Here is a 16,474-nt window from a genome sequence, read left to right as displayed (position 1 = left end):
AACTAGAGTCTCTGACTAAGACTCTGGTTTACTAGAGTGCAAGCTTATAGTTCATCTAGACCATAAAAAAAAAAAAAACTATGTTAGATTCCAAATGTCCTCATATATCAAAGATATATGAAGCAAATTAGAAAGCCTTTCCGTAAATGATGAATACTCTAGTTGTTCTCTTAAGGACTGTTCTTCTATCAATTGTCTAGAATCAGCATAGGATTTTTTTTTTTTTAACGATACCCTGATGTGAGGTTATCTTTAAGGAACGTGATTCTCAGAATCAGCCTGCTTATGTTCTAAGGGAGGCTCTTTTCCAAGTACTTCAATACGTTAGGGAAAAAAAAAAGGGGGGGAGAGATCCTTCTCTAGTATGACATGTGAATTCTGGAATGGTCTTTTTTTAAAAAAGCAGGGATGGACAGATCCTGAAGAACCATGAACTTCACTTGGAGGAACTCAGAATTTCGGAGTGAGTTGCACACATGGGTGAGACTAGACGGGGAAAAGAATTATTTTTGTTTTTTAACTGATATGTCCATGCTGGGTATTACATCATAGTTTTCATCTTTCTCACTTCAAAATTAAAAACTTCAGTCTTTACAAACATTTCCTCCCATTCATTTGGCACATGTATGTACTTTCAGGTATCTATTTTTGGTCCCAACCATGAGAGTTTAGGATGTGTTGAATTTCTAATGCAACTTTCCAGTCCTTACAGGTACAAAACATATTTGAAAGTTCATAATGCCTGTTGAAGTCTCAAAAAACAAACAAACCAACAAACAAAAATTCCCCACAAAAACCCTACCAATATAGTTAAGCCTTTCAAGTAATAGTATAATCACTGGTTGGAGACAGCAGGATTCTTCTTGAGCTCAAATAACTATTTCACGACATTCTTCAACTTAGCATCCTCCAGATGGGTTCCCGGCCAGAGTTTGCAGCCCTGGGTTCAAACAGGTTGAACCATCTGTCCTGTAACAGTATTGCTGACAGCAGCAGGAGCTCACGGACAGTTAAGCTTCAGGGCACCGAAAGAAGCAAATGCCAACTGAAAACGAAATACCACAGCTCAACAAAAGTAGGTTTGGTTTATTTGAATGATTTCATTAAATATCTACAAAGAAGGTAACAAACTGCAGCACAAAGCGCAATCATACAGGAAGCGCAATGCCTGGATTTAGTGCAAAACATACCATTAACTACGGCCAGGGAAGCCCAAGGTTTGAATTTATTTTATTTTATTTTTACAGTGTACATTGTTAAATAATGTAAAGAAAACATCTGTAATTCAGAAACAGATCTTGTGGAAAAAGATACTCAAAGTGTAATATTAACACAAAATAATTTAACAGTTCAGTAGCATTAGTTAATTCTTCTAGACCTCAGTTATTTAATCCACAGGAGGGAAATCAATGGTAAATAAAACCAGTACTTGCATAACTAAGTGAAAAACCCAACCTCAAACATATTAAACCAAAATACCATCCTCGTGCAACACTCAGCTGACCATTCTACCATGAAGTGGCATCTCTCCTCATTGCTTCTTTATACTTTCTGCACATCAACTCATTTTCTCTCTTTAGAAAATGGCCACAAACTCAGAAAGTACAGGCTTCTCCATTAACTTAACAGCAGGAAGCCATAGCTTCCCCATATTCCATCAAAATGGGGACTTAAAGTCTGAAAAATTGTTGAAGCCCAGCTACCTAGACTCTTGTCTTTTGTTTTTCAGCCACCATACCAAGACCTATCTTCTTGACAAAGCCACTCTAAACTTCAACTTGAGACAAAGGGATGGAAAGACAAACCTGTGCATATGTTTGAGGGTAGAGTGAACAAGTACAGAAATAACAAATTCCCTGCTAACCTTAAAGGAACTTTTTTTTTTTGGGGGGGGGGACATTTTTTTACTTAGTATACAAACTTTTAGACCAGCAGTAAAGCTACTCCCAAATACAAAATAGAAGTACTTTGACCCTTCACAGCCTGCTGCAGCAATACAGAGTAATACTAGTTGGTTGCAGTATTTCATTTGAATAAAGAATCTGTATGTTGAGTTAGAAATAAAGATGAGTGGAAAGTAGGAGATATAGTACACCTACTAGAAGGCAACACCGTTACAGTCTTGTACCAGGTTTAAGTCCTTTAGACATTTAACAAAAACAAGTTATTTTGGATCCTGGGTGTTTCAAGTGTATCTATCCTTGGCAATGAAACCTGCATCAGGAATCTATTCCTGCCCTTTCTAGGTAGAATGAAGGACAGTGAGGAGCAAATCCCAGGAGACTTTCACACTCCCCAGAGGGATCAGCTCCAGTCTCTGAACACACATTGCCCCTCTTGGAAACCTTTGTAGCTTTCAGTCAGCCTGCCCACAGGAGCTGTCCTTTCAAAGACAAACCTCTCTCTCTCTCTCTCTCTCTCTCTCTCTGTTCGCATTCAGCCCAGCTTTTACTCTGGTTACACTACATTTCATCATTTCTGTACCCTCCACCAATATCCATCGCTAGTTCCCCCACCACTCCATAGCTTTACCTTTTCAACATACAGCTGCAGTAACTCCCCCTCCAACACCTACTCTAGACACTGTTATAGTATAAACATCCAATGTGTTAGGCCTTTGGTATTGCAGTGACTATGTCCAAGTAACCTCCCTCTCCCCTCTCCCTCGGTCTGTCTAAAGTCTGCTGGGAAGGTGATGCTAACTGCAGAAGCAATAAAAAGTCCAAGGCACTAAAATATCCAGCAAGCATACTGGGAGAACAGACAAGTATTCAAGTACATTAATTTATACAATTATACATTCACATTTATCTAATACAATGAAAATAAAAAGGAAAAAAGTTAAAGTGTCTCCAATAAGTATCAGGATATAGCTAGCTTTTTTCCCATTTTTTCTTTTTTTGACTGTTTAACCCTCTATACTCCACTCATTTTTTTAAACTACTGTTGTCCAACAACATTTATATATCACAGTGTTTCCACATCAAAACTGATGGTAAGTACATGTCCGCAGGGAACTTTTAAATTTTTTTCTTCTAAACATTTTAAATTGCTCTAATGCTGCTGTCAAAGCTGTTAATATCTTTTCCTGAAAGCAGGAATGACTTATCTCAAAGCATGGGCTGTTCTGCATGTCCACTTGTGTGCTCACCAGTTCAGGAACTGTGGTGTGATACTTTGAAGGAAGGAATAGACAAGGTGGTGAAAAAATGGACAGCTTTTCCCCTGGGCTTAATTCTTCAGAGCAAGGCAAACAGCATACTCAAGATTCATGCGAGGGCTAACAACTCTCTTCTCAACCCATAAGAACCAGCCTCTTAAGTCAAATGAATTTTACAGTCAGAGGCTGCTGGCTTGCATGGTGATTTCCATCTTTATACATTCTGCCACACACAAGAATTAGAGGAAGCATGTCCCATCATAGAGGATCCTGATCACCTTTCTCCCCATCTTCCAAATGGGGGGCTTTACTTACTGAGAGCAGAGAGCAATGGTTAGGGGGGGGGATCCATCCCCTTTGGGCACAAAGAGCCTAGCAGTTAATTCAGGCCCCAACCCCTGCCCAAAGGTCTACCCAGCAATGTGGCTGGGAATCACTAAGTGGTCCGCAGATTAGAGCCAGGGGGGTTGCTGATAGATTTCTGCAAGTTGCTGATGTTGAAGCTTTGTAATGAGGCAGTTCCTACAGGCTGGAACTGGTTTAAAGGCTGCTGTGCTGGACCACCTGTCCCACTCCAGGGGGCCACAAAGGGCACTGTTGGATAACCAAATGGCTGAGGGGGACACATGGCCTTGGTGAAGTGACCTAGGGAGGTAGCTGATGCTGCAGAGATAGGGGTAGCACCAAGAGATGATGTCATCGAGATGCAGAGTTGGCTTGGTGCAGAGAACTTCCTTGCCATTCCTGGACCCTAAAACATACAAAAACAATGGAACTCAATCCAAAATCAAGGTATTTGAAAGTTGCTAAACAAATTATCTCTTTCACTAACTATATCCAAACATGATCCCCAAAAGTAGCCAAAGCACTTGTACAGTGGTGCTTAAAAGTTTGTGAACCCTTTGGAATTTTCAATATTTCTGCATCAATATGACCTAAAACGTGATTTGTTCTCCATACAAGTCCTAAAACTAGATAAAGAGAACACATTAAACAAAATCAAAAACATTGTACTTGTTCATTGAGGAAAATGATCCAAAGCTACATATCTGTGTGTGGCAAAAGTACGTGAACCTTTGCTTTCAGTAATTGGTGTTTACTTGGGCAGCAATAACTGCAACTGAACATTTCTGGTAACTGTTGATCACTCCTGCATATTGGCTTGGAGGAATTTTAGCCCATTCCTCCTTACAGAACAGCTTCAACTAAGGGATGTTGGTGGGCTTCCTTGCATGAACTGCCTGCTTCAGGTCCTTCCACAACATTTCTATAGGATTACAGTCAGAACTTTGACTTGGCCATTCCAAAATATTAACTTTCTTCTGCTTTAACCATTCTTTGGTCATACAACTTGTGTGTTTTGGGTCACTGTCTTGCTGCACGACCCACTTTCTCTTGAGGTTTAGTTCACAGCCAGATACCCTGACATTTCCTGTAGAATTTTCCAGTACAATTCAGAATTCATAGTTATATCAATGATGGCAAGCCATCCTGGTCCAGAGGCAGCAAAACAGGCCCAAACCATAATACTGCCACCAGCATGTTTCTCAGATGAGATAAGGTTCTTATGCAGTGTTTGCCTTTCACCAAACATAATGCTTTTCATTCAAGCCAAGAAGTTCTGTTTTGGTCTCATCTGTCCATAGAACATTCTTCCAATAGCCTTCTGGCTGATTCTCATGGTATTTCACAAAATGTAGACAGGCACCAATGTTCTTTTTAGAGAGTAATGGCTTTCTCCTTGCAATCCTGCCATGCACACCATTGTTCTTCAGTGTTCTGATGGTAGTCTCATGAACACTGACATTAGTTCCTTAGACATTACCCTGGGGTTCTTTGAGACCTCTCGGAGTATTATATGCCTTACTCTTGGTATGATCTTGGTTGGTTGACCACTCCTGGGGAGGGCAACAATGCTGTTGAATTGCTTCCATTTGTACACAATCTGCCTGACAATGGACTGGTAGAATCCAAACTCTTTGGAAATAGTTTTCCAACCATTATACATGTCCACATACCTGTGTTGCGAAGATCAGATTTTGAATTCTGTTCTTTAAATAAAGCAGAATCCCATGCTCATACCTGATAATCATGCCATTGATTGAAACACCTCACTCTAATTTCCCCTTCAAGTGAACTGAGGATACTAGAGGTTCACATACCTTTGCCGCATGCAAATATGTAGCTTTGGATCACTTTCCTTAATGAATAATTGAGCAAGTATAATGTTTTTAACTCATTTGTTTAATTGGGTTCTCTTTATCTAGTTTTAGGATTTGTGTGGAGAACAGATCATGTTTTAGGTCACATTTATGCAGAAATACTGAAAATTCAAAAGGGTTCACAAACTTTATACTGTAGTATAAAGTCAGAATGAGCACTTACCTCATAATTGCCATGTCCTTTGCCTCCTTTCTTGCCAGAGAGATTCATAGCATCACGAGCCCAGTTGTCCACTAGTTTGTGCAGGTCATCAGTAAAGGTTCCTTTCCGACTAGAGGCAGGGGGCTGAGACTGGGGTGCCTGGCTGTTTACTGTACCCCCAACAGTGTTTATACTGCTGGTCCCTGGAAAAATAAAAGCAGCTATCATTTAAATTTGATTGGAATAGAATTTCCTGGAGGCCATCAATAGTTACAATGTAAAATAAGAACAAGAATTTAAAAAGCCATGCATATGAATTCTACTTGGACATAATGAAAAGGAAGGATTTTGGGGCTCAGCTAGCAGTTTTTCTGCTATTAAGTTAATTATGTAATTGTGTGTTATTTTTCAGATCAGTGGGTGGTCTGCAAAGTTGCCATTTTCCATAGAAAATTGGATTAACTTTAGGCATTAATAACAGGGCTGTCAGGAACAGTTTCCTCCCCATTGTCTACAAGCACCTATTATGCTCAGTTAACCCATTTGCCAACTCTACCCACTAAATCCAATACCAAGAAATTGTATATTCATCATGGGTAACCACTCTGTTCTGCAGATGGACAATCTGAAGCCTCCAGAACACATTCCTGGAAACACTTGTATTACTAGCAGTAACTGTTACACAAAATTGTACTAATAGCCCGCTGACTTCACGTCCCAACACAATAGATGACATATGGCAAACAATCTCATCTGCTTCAAACTGAGATGGTGGCTTCCAGGGAAGCCTGCTCATCTATAGTTCCAAAGGTTTCATACCATGGGACAGAATGGTCTCAATAGGTCTAAAAAGAGAAACACAAGGAGCTACTTGATTAAAAATATGGCACTTGGTAGAATCAGATCATAAGAATAAAAGAAAGCCCAATATATACACAGGTATATTCCAAAGGCTTTCCAGTGGCATATCTATACTGAAATGGTGTGGAAAAGTTTTGTTTGTAATAGTTAGTCAAATAGCAGAAAACTCAATGCAAGCTTTGAGAACCTCATATGCGCTATGAAACAATCAGCCATAACCAAAACAGACATGTTCATCAATTTATAAAAAAAGGATCTGAACCCAGGAAGGTCGCTGTATAGGTCTGTACAGGACATCCAGTGTGGAAAAATTTGAAGTACAAGACAAGTAGCATACTGATCTTATATAACCCCAGTCATATGAAGAAACCTGCTTACAATACAAAGGGAAAGATTGTGCTCGGATATATCGAACTTAAAGCACAACAGAACAGTATGAAAGTGCTCCCAATACCGCTGTTTAAAAAAATACTGGAATGTAAGTTTTATTTAAAAAAAGCCTGGAAGGCATGAAGCGTTTGTGCAGCACGCTGGATCTAAGAGCAAAGAGGTGCTCTTGTGCATGCAGGGGCACATGTGTTGCACCTCTACGTAGCCACAAGCATCTTCAGGGGGAGCCAAGACTGACAAGTGGCAGAATGTGCAGAGTGTGTGAAGCTGCAAACTCTGCAACTTATATACTTGCACCCAATGTTGGGATACAAGCAAAAAAGGGCACGGTTTGCACTGTGATGTTACTGCGTGCATGTCATTTTTGCATCCTGACAAGTGGCTGGGATACCTATGTCTGCAACTCCATATCCAAACATGTCTTTTCCTGGGTTGCTAGTTCTATGGGCATGTCTCCATGTGCTCCTAAGCACTTTTTTGCCTTCAGATCCAAACTGCTGCACAATCCTAGTCTCTCTTGCATTATGCATTATGGCAATTGACACTATTGCTTAGAAACTAATAGTTAAAGCAAGGTTACAGACAATAACAACTGGATTCTGGATCCCTAGATCTGACTGATAAAAATGCTGATAAAAATCTCTGAATTCAAACCAGCTAAAGAGATAAACATCCTTATTTGTTATAGCAATTGGGAAAGTTGTTACTGCACTGTGAAATGCTGTATAAGCAAGCAAGATGACTAACTAAGATGGCGTAAGAGGCAACCCTCTCCCCTGAATTATACTGAATAGACAGAAGGGGTCCACATGCAAAGAAGAAAATGGAAAAAGAAATCTTCTGCCCAGGTGAGAGAAATGAATGCAGAATAAAATCACAGACAGTTATTGTGTACCATGCAAAGGAACTACATTTGATACACGAAGATTCACCTGTCATGAAACACAGGCTGTAACACAGGCACAAACCTACTGATAAAGGAACAGCCAGGAGACACACCAGCACAGGTAACACACAATACTGAAGAAAAGAAAACCATCTTCACATCATGTCATCAGTTTCATGCAGGGACTAGAAGATTCCTTCAGCCCCTTCCTGATGGCCATAAAAATATATTCCTAGATATAGTGCCTGTACCTAAAAACCAGATATCAAGACATTGGGGTAAGGTTGATGGTGTGAATTCTAAAGTGTGGCTATCTTTTTCTTTTACTAGTTGTTCAGCATGCCCCCAATTGCCTTACAAACTCTCTAAGTTAGTTAGATAAGGATTTACAACATCAAAAATGACCACCATCTCTCAATTGTTAAAAGTAACCAATTCTTAATCTATTAAACCAGCCATCAAGAAGGGTCTGACAAGAACTTGGATCAGTGTCAATAGAAAACAACCTCCCGTCAATCTTACTCAGTCACAGCAAATATTACAGAATTTTATTTTGGCTCTTATCACTAAACAAAACAGAGATCTTTCCCTCTGTCTGTGGCCACATCACTGCATTAAATCTCTTGAATATCTTTCCTCCTTAACTCTGCCAATGTGCTTCACTCCATTTACTGTATCTGTATTAGTTATACTTTTTATTATGCTATAGGGTCACTCTGAGATCATTTGCTTGCTTGCTAGTTGTCCTTCCTTTTAAGATATGGATCAGATACTGGTCATATGCAGCGGAATCATATAATCCCCTTTTGATATAGTTTTTACAACCAAAGGCCTTGCATAAAAGGAGAGTTTGCCTTCCAATACAATATGAAAATGACTAGAGCCAATACGTGCTACAGCTTCATGACTAATCTCCAAATAGTACACAATTAAGTGATGGTCAAAGTTATTCTTTGTAGTAGTAATGGGATGTCCAAGCCTACTGCCACAGTAATGCAGAAATACATATTAGAAGGGACAAAGATATAGAAAAAACAGATGCTGTGCTTAAGACAGATTCAGGGAGGTTAAATTGTAGGGGCCAGAACAAAACAACATAGCCTGGCAATCAGAATTCAGAGGTAACCAAAAATGAAATAATTACTACAGAGCTGGTTGCAAGGGCAGACTTTTTTCACCATCTTCCCTAAAGCACAAAGAGAAAGCAATTGGTTAAAAGAGAAACAGTGAGAAACACTTAGTATTAGCAAACAGCATAAGGCACCTGGTGATAAAGTAGGAAAACACAACAGGTTATTGTCCCTTGGTGACACTGCTTTTAATTCTTGAGAGGCCTTCCAGCAAGACACACTGTGACAACTTCCAGGTGGAAGAAGAGCAGCAATATGTCAATTTAATTGCATTTTTGTTTAGAATTTCTCAAGTACATTATGGTGGTGAGTTTTTTATAACATAGGTTAATTTCAATTAATCTTTCAATAATTCAGATTCTCTTCTTGTTTAGAAAAACATGACAGTCAAATTGAATTGAAAGATAAATTAAACCTGAACCGAATTCAGTATTGTAACCTTTCCTCTCCTCTTTAATTTTGTTCCTGACTGCAAAAGGAATAACAACAAAAATCTCCAAAGGCTATTTTGCTGTTTTGATATTATAATTGATATAAGAGTTGGCCAATATAGTCCCCAAAACAATACCATCTTTTCTAGAAGGTCAGTGCCATCCAAAGTAAGAGGGAACCTGTTGAACCTTTTCTACTTTTTTGCCAAGTGTACAAAGACAAGTGTTATTGAGGCCAGCCTCATAACTGCTAACAAGGACCTTTTCCCCTATTCCACAATCTATTGATAAAAAGACAGGTCTCAGGAAAACAGAAAACCTGTTAAAAATTGAACAAGCCAAGCCATGCTTCCACAAGCATTGCCAGGTTTTAGAGGGACAGCAGAAATAAACTGATGCCAAGTTGAGGCCATTACAAATTTCCATTATTTTTAGGCCCCAAACCCCTTTGTTCCCCCCAATTATGGCTCATAGTTCACAGAGTATTTCTGCACCAAAAAAAAAAAAAACCCCACAAAAACTCATACAGCAACTATACATGTAAATTAGCCACATTCTTCCTATTAATTATCCTCAAAGGTAATTACTGTTTTCTGAGGGATTTTTATTTTACTGCAATTTAGTATTTTCCAATAACTATTTTTCAGTCTTAAATCACCATTTAACAGCACCTGGCTGACTACGTCCAGGCTCCGAAACGAAGGCAAGCTCTGCTGTTATTGTGTGAAATTCAATTACTGATTGAGGACATCTTCCTTTAAAATCAACAGGAATAGGGAAGAAATACTTTTGCCTAATTTCATGCATGAATATACTTCCACAAGTCACTCATATAATGAGAAGACAGGACCATAATACCTGTAAATTAAACTAGTCATATCTTTATGCAGCTTGTAGATCAGCTCTAACCTTCCTAGATTTTTGTATATCATGGTAGCAGGACACACAGGTGTCTTCCCCAGTTTCTAACTGAACTGTGATAGTTGGCCACATAGCTTTCAGGGAAGATTGTCTTCTTGATCTGAAGTGCGTCAATGGAAAAAGTATTGTAGCACTTCTCCTGGAGCAGATATATCCCCTAATTTTGCTGAACTGCTGTTGTGTTCAGTCAGTGCTATATTCATACTTGCTTGTGCTTGTTTACCTGTGTTGACAAAATCAGCCCAGACAGATGAGTAGCAGCCTCATCTCAGGGTTGGGTGAATTAGTTTCTCATGTGCAGCGTAGCTGTCATGAAAACCACTAGGAAAGGAGCAAGCACCTCCCTGTCTGGCATATCTGGTCCCTGGTCATTACTTCTCTATACCCTACAGAGAAGTCTACATATCTAGGCAAGGCTTCACAAGGATGTGTCCTTGTAACCTGAAGCACCATATAAAACCACTACTACCACCAGAGCCTGTTAGCTGAGCAGCAGGGTAACAATTTCAGAACACTGCTTTCTGCAAGCTATACTTCTCAGTCAAGCCCTAAGGTCAGAAGATACAAGAAGGCAGATGTAAATGGACAGCATGTGATAACAGATCCGAGTAGCCGAAAACAAAAAGACGAGGAAGGAGTAAAGGTGTTACACACAAAGAGCCAAGCAGGGCGTACTCAGAAATCGGGTCCTCCTGCCACCAGGCTTGAATGTCACCCGCTCAGATGCACAGTTAAACTTCACACAGCCTGTGATAAAACAAAAAACAGAAAAAAGGGGCGAAGAACAAGGACAGGAGATAGAACACAACTACAAGATGTTAGAGAACTCTAGGTTGGACTGGTGAAATGCATTAGCAAGACACAGGAGAAAGAACCTCAACCAATTCAGAGGTTTACACAAGACACAAGAAACCAGGACTTTTCTCTGCCCCCCCCCCAATAATCACATCTCCAATATCGTGTTGCTTCTGATACCAGAACACAACTATTTTAATCTAGCAGGAACAGGATTGCATGCTACAAGTAATATATATATACATATATATATTACAGCAATGGCACAATAGGACATAATACTGTACAATTTGAAAGATATATAAGTTAGTATGCTCCAATGGTTTTTAAAAAGTGAATGACTTTCTCTCTAGTATAATGGTTTGGAAGAAGCCCTAACTAACATTTTAATATTGTATTGTTTCATTTATCCTTATCTCACATGCCTGATCTTCAATTCATACACTGAAACTGTACTTATGCCAACATTTATTTTTTTTAAAAAAGGATTTATAATTTTTAAGGGGGGAATCAATGATCAGAGTGCACTGTACAAATCTTCCAGAGAGCTTATATTTCAAACGAGCATAGTAGGATGGACAAGTTGACCTATCTTATTTAAGTTAAACCTTTCTTGCAGCATCTGCCTTAAGCTTTACTCCTCCACTATCTCCTTATTGAAGAAGGTACACAAGGAGCCTCCACTGTCATCTCTCTTGATTTTATTTGCAGGGTGCGTCAGGTTCTAGGAATCCTGCCATCCTCTGATGAGGATAAGGCTGTTTAACCTCCCACTACAGCCCAAGTGAACTTGATTTTATTGATACTCATCTACAATATTTACCTTGGCCTGGTGCAGAAAGGCTTGGAACAGAAATGGCACCATCACTGGTAAAAGCAGAGTAGAGATTTTCACTAGAAGGAGACGGCTTCAGAGGCTGTAACAGATGGTTCTGTCCTGTTTCAGGGACATTGCCAGGTGGATGCAGGGTCTGCTGCTGGGGCAAAACTGAAGGGGCACTCTGAGCAGACAGGTTTCCTGTGCAGGGACAGAGGAGAGCAAAAATTAGGGTGTTGGTAACATAGTGAGTACTTTGTTTTCCAATCCTACTTAGTCATGTTCATATTTCAGTTTCTGAAGCAAGATCTCTAATGACAGATAGGAGTATGCATTAGCTATTAATCCAGTCTGAAACTAAAAAGAGTAAAATTCAGTGAGAAACTATCAATCTCTGTTCAGAGGGCTATGGTTGCACATGAACATTCAGGTGTTCACATATGATTAGCCCTAATGTAGGTTAACAAAACAGAGTTGCTGTCTTCACATTACATGATATGACCTTTTTCTACTGCACAGATCAGGATTTGGGAATCCTGGAGGTGGTATGTCCTGAGACCTGCTGAATGCCCACTTGAGTGACTGGACAAGTATTTCCTGCTGAGCAAGGGGAGGCTTTAAAAGAAACATAAAGCAATCTGGTTCAGGTAGTGAAATCTTGGCAAATAGAGTTAATAGAAGAGAGAATTCCATAACAAATCTTTCCTCTAAATCAGGAGTTTTTACTTAACTAACATGAAACCCTGAAAAAGAAATAAGAGGAAACAAAATCCTTTTTACTATTAGTGCCCTAAGAATCAATAGTGAAGATGAATGAACAGGAATCTGCAGTTGTGACCTGCAGTGGTTATACAGCATATTTGCCTTTCTTCCTGGAAGAAGAAGAATAGCATATATTCGCAGCAAGTGCAAGCTGCAGCAATCATAAAACAAACAAACAAACAAAAGACAAAGGACAGGAGCAAACAAGTATGTAGCCATATAAAGCTTACTGAAGAGCTGGAGCGGAAGGGAGGGAGGGAGGAGTACAGGAAAAGGGAAAAGGGGATTGGGGATGTTGTTCTTGATTTTTTTTTAACTGCAACCATCCTGTCCGAACCTGCCCTTTTTCAAAGTCAATCTTTCTTTTGCCAGCTTCTCCTACATCAAACTTGGCCCCTGTTCTAATCAGTTTCTGTTGTGCTGATGGACAGATTCATGACCTCCAGATCCAGGAAAGATTGCAACTGGAGCACAAGATGTAATTGAGCAAAGGCCATCCTATGCACAGGAGCCATACGTCCAAGAGGACCCCAAGATATAGGACAGCTTCATCCTGGGGAGCATTATCTTGTCCAGAATTAAAAATAAATCATGTCTGGACTCAGTTTGCCTACAGATCCACATCCACTTTGTCTTGGTAGGATTCAATGCAAGCCATGTATTTATTTATGATTTGATTTGATTTGATTTGTAAGGCCGTCTAATTGCTGACTGACCCATCATGTCCCATCTGGAACCTAGTGGCTTCCAGAACCTCCACTGCATCTTTTGCCCAACCTGAGTTTGAGATATATAATGAGGTTTCGTCAGCATATTGATGATACCTCACTTTGTGCCAGTGAACGACCTCTCAGAAACTTCACAAATATGTTAAATAGTAAGGGGAGAGAACGAAGACCTGCAACACTCAGTGACTAAGGGCTTAACCTCTCCCCATCCATCACCACCAACTGGAATCAGCCACTTAGGAAGAATGAGAACTGCTGAAGAATAGTCCCTCTAACTTCTAACCTTCACAGCTGGTCCAGAAAGATACCATGGTTGATGGTACTGAAGGTTTCTGAGAGGTCCATCAAGACCAGGATAATCATACTCTCTTTGTTCCAATCCCACCAAAGGTCATCAGCAAGAGCAATCAATGCAGTTTCAATCCCACACACAGGCCTGAGAACCCTGACTAAAAAGGGTTGTGATTATCTGTTTTATCAAGGGTTCTCTCTAACTGTAGTCCAGCCATCTTCTCAACAACCTTCCCTAAAAAAAAAGAAGTTAGAGACCAGTCGTCTCTAACTTAATAGCTGTCTGAAACAGCTGGGTTGAGAGATTTCTTGAGGAGGGGGTGCACTATTGCTTCTTACTGGAAGCATACTGAGCTTCCTGTCACCTCCATGGCCATTTCCCCAAGCAAAAAATCTAGAGGTGAGAGAACCAACAACAGAAAGAATCTTGTCTACTTCCTCAGGATCCACAGGCTCAAACCAATCCCAGAACTCCATAATATGAAGTCTGTCATCTCAGCTGGATTTGCCCAGATGGTGTCTAAGTGAACATGGGCAAATGTGATTTTAATCATCCAGATGCTTATCAAATTCATCATGGCAGCCCAGCAGATGATCTACAGCAGAGAAGTAAGTTTGCTTTGCCGCTTTTACTGCCATGTTGAAGGGCTGAACTTGAGCTCTTATCCATATTCAGTTCTATTCAGTATCTTATGCCAGCATTGCTCTGGTTGTCTTTTCTGTTGCTTCATTTATCAAAGCTCCCACAGATCAGTGATTAGAGACAGGTTGCTCAGGGGCAATCCTGTCAAGCACTACTAGTAACTTCTTATTCCAGAGTTCAACCAGGCATTCAACAGAACTGCTTACTTTAGGAAACTCTCCAAGCACCTTTGGAAACCAAACAGATCCATCAGGCTTTTGGGGCAGTTCAACTGAACAGGTCCCTTCTTCTTTGCAGAGGTCCATGATACCCATTAACAAAAGCAGAGAGTGATCTGACAAGATACTGATGGAAATGTCCCCTGCCCTAGCAGCTCTGAGATGAAAACCAGACCTAATATGGGTCCACTTATGTAGATCAGGTCCCTGATCACCTGAGATAAGCCCACAGTTGTCATGGTAGTTCTGAACTCATGGGCTGCTTCTTCCCTTCACTATGTTGAAGACCCCCAGAACCAAAAATCTAGGAACTCCAACACCAGTTCTGTAACAAGATTGAGCAGCTCAGGTAAGAATGAAACTGGTTAAGAGAGCATCCTAATTTGTCCCTTAATCCCAACCTCCCAAACAGCACTTCACATCCAGTTATCCATGGTAAATGGATAACATGGTAAATGGAAAAATTACTCTGGGCATCTTCAGAGTCTCTTGGATGACAATCATCGCTCTATCTCCCCTACCTTTGAGTTGTAGCTAATACCTGAAACTTGAATGGAAATATCTTTGAGAAGAAACACTTCCTTCCACATCTATTCAGATCTTGGCAATATACCCCAGGCTTGGCTCTCATCCAAGATCAAATTATGGGTAAAGATATATTTATTACAGTCAGACCTGGAATTTAATAGCATCAACCAGCGTCCAAGGTACTCCAGAGCCCTGATATCTGATTGTCAAGTATTTGCACATGATACAAAACTAGATGGATAAATAATACCCTAGAAAACAGAAATAAAGTACTTGTAACATTGTACCTGTGAAAAATAATTTGGAATATTAGTTGACTGCAAACTGACTACAAATAAGCTATATGATGTGGATACAAAAAGGCATATTCAATTTCAAGCTGCGTCAATGAAGTATAATTCCCCAATCATAATTCCATTCTATTCTTCATTGATTGTACTCCACCTCAACCCACTGCATCCAGTTCTGTGCATTACATCTTAAGAAGGATTCAGAACAACTGGAACAAGTTCAGAGAAGGGCAACAGAGGTGATCAGCAGATTAGAAACTAAGACTTAGAAAGTGAGATTGAAGGAACCAAGTATTTTTATTTTGGCCCTAAAAAAGATTCAGGGGAGATGGGTATATGATAGCATTACCTGAAAGAATGTCACAAAGAAGAAAAAAACAACCTGTTCTCTTAACATTCTAGAGTGCAATAATGACTTTATATGATGTATGAACCAATAAACTGGTAAAGATTAACTAAACTTATGTTAAATTCAGTGGATAAAGGGCTGATCATTTGCTTTCAACTTAGCTGCAGCTGACACTACAGAAATAAATAGGGGAGGAATTAGATATAGCTGAGCTACTTTAGCATGGCCATTGCTGAGAATTCTGGAAGTTCAAGACATCTAGGTTGAGAAGGCTGAGCAACCTGAAATATAATAAAATCAAAATCAGTGGTCACCTGTAAGACAATAAGTAGTTTTGGCCAAAACAAAATTTAAACTGTAACAAGTTAAACAGACACAAAACAGTCCACCAAAACAAAAATGGAAACTACTTTGACTCAGTACTGAACCAACTGCATCCAACATGACAATTTCTCCTACAATCTTTACATAGCTTACCCAAAATCTGAGGGCTCTTATTACCCTGGGAACTGCTGCGACTGGACCTGCTGCTTTTTCCTTTAGTAGGTCTTCTTCTCCTGCCTGACAGAGGGGCAGCAGGAGGGATGATTACTGCTGGAGGTACCTTGCCCAACTTTGTGTAAAGGAGTTCAATTTCCATCTTTTGACGACTCTGAAGTTCCTGAATCTCTTTAAGGTGCCTGCCAAATGGAAAGATGGCATACTTATTTATTTTTCAGTCCTTTATATAATATTTCGTAGACCAATGTTTTTGTACTGCTCCTACCTATAGGTGCATGAAGAATAAAGCTGCTCCTATTAGAGCAGGAAGTAACATCTAGTCAACCTTGGCTGTTTCCCCCCTCCCCCAAAGCCCTAGCAGAATCAAATCTGGTTAGTTCTTGGTTGGGAGACCTTGAAGAAAATCTGA

General features: G+C 39.9%; 1 protein-coding gene across 10 annotated transcripts in view; it reads right to left on the bottom strand.

Moving 5' to 3' along the window:
• Window positions 1-1,066: 1,066 nt before the first annotated feature.
• The window catches only part of WNK1 (WNK lysine deficient protein kinase 1), a 153,995-nt gene continuing 138,587 nt past the window's right edge, over window positions 1,067-16,474 (bottom strand). For 5 of the 10 annotated variants that reach the window (XM_088141232.1, XM_088141227.1, XM_088141225.1 and 2 more), the window contains 6 exons: window positions 16,042-16,244; window positions 11,762-11,956; window positions 10,798-10,890; window positions 8,806-8,847; window positions 5,546-5,727; window positions 1,067-3,911 (listed from right to left, as the gene is read on the bottom strand). In XM_088141232.1, coding sequence (XP_087997358.1) covers window positions 3,597-3,911; window positions 5,546-5,727; window positions 8,806-8,847; window positions 10,798-10,890; window positions 11,762-11,956; window positions 16,042-16,244 — 1,030 coding nt within the window. In that variant the 3' untranslated portion in view covers window positions 1,067-3,596. The remainder of the gene's footprint in view (window positions 3,912-5,545; window positions 5,728-8,805; window positions 8,848-10,797; window positions 10,891-11,761; window positions 11,957-16,041; window positions 16,245-16,474) is intronic. The other 5 variants (XM_088141229.1, XM_088141233.1, XM_088141234.1 and 2 more) reach the window with 3 other exon arrangements.

This window comes from Python bivittatus, unplaced genomic scaffold, assembly GCF_059951505.1.
Source record: "Python bivittatus isolate LINGU-HERP-01145 unplaced genomic scaffold, Pbiv_v1 ctg000330_np1212, whole genome shotgun sequence".
In the NCBI taxonomy this organism is placed as follows: domain Eukaryota; kingdom Metazoa; phylum Chordata; class Lepidosauria; order Squamata; family Pythonidae; genus Python; species Python bivittatus.
This window is presented reverse-complemented; position numbering and strand designations above follow the sequence as displayed.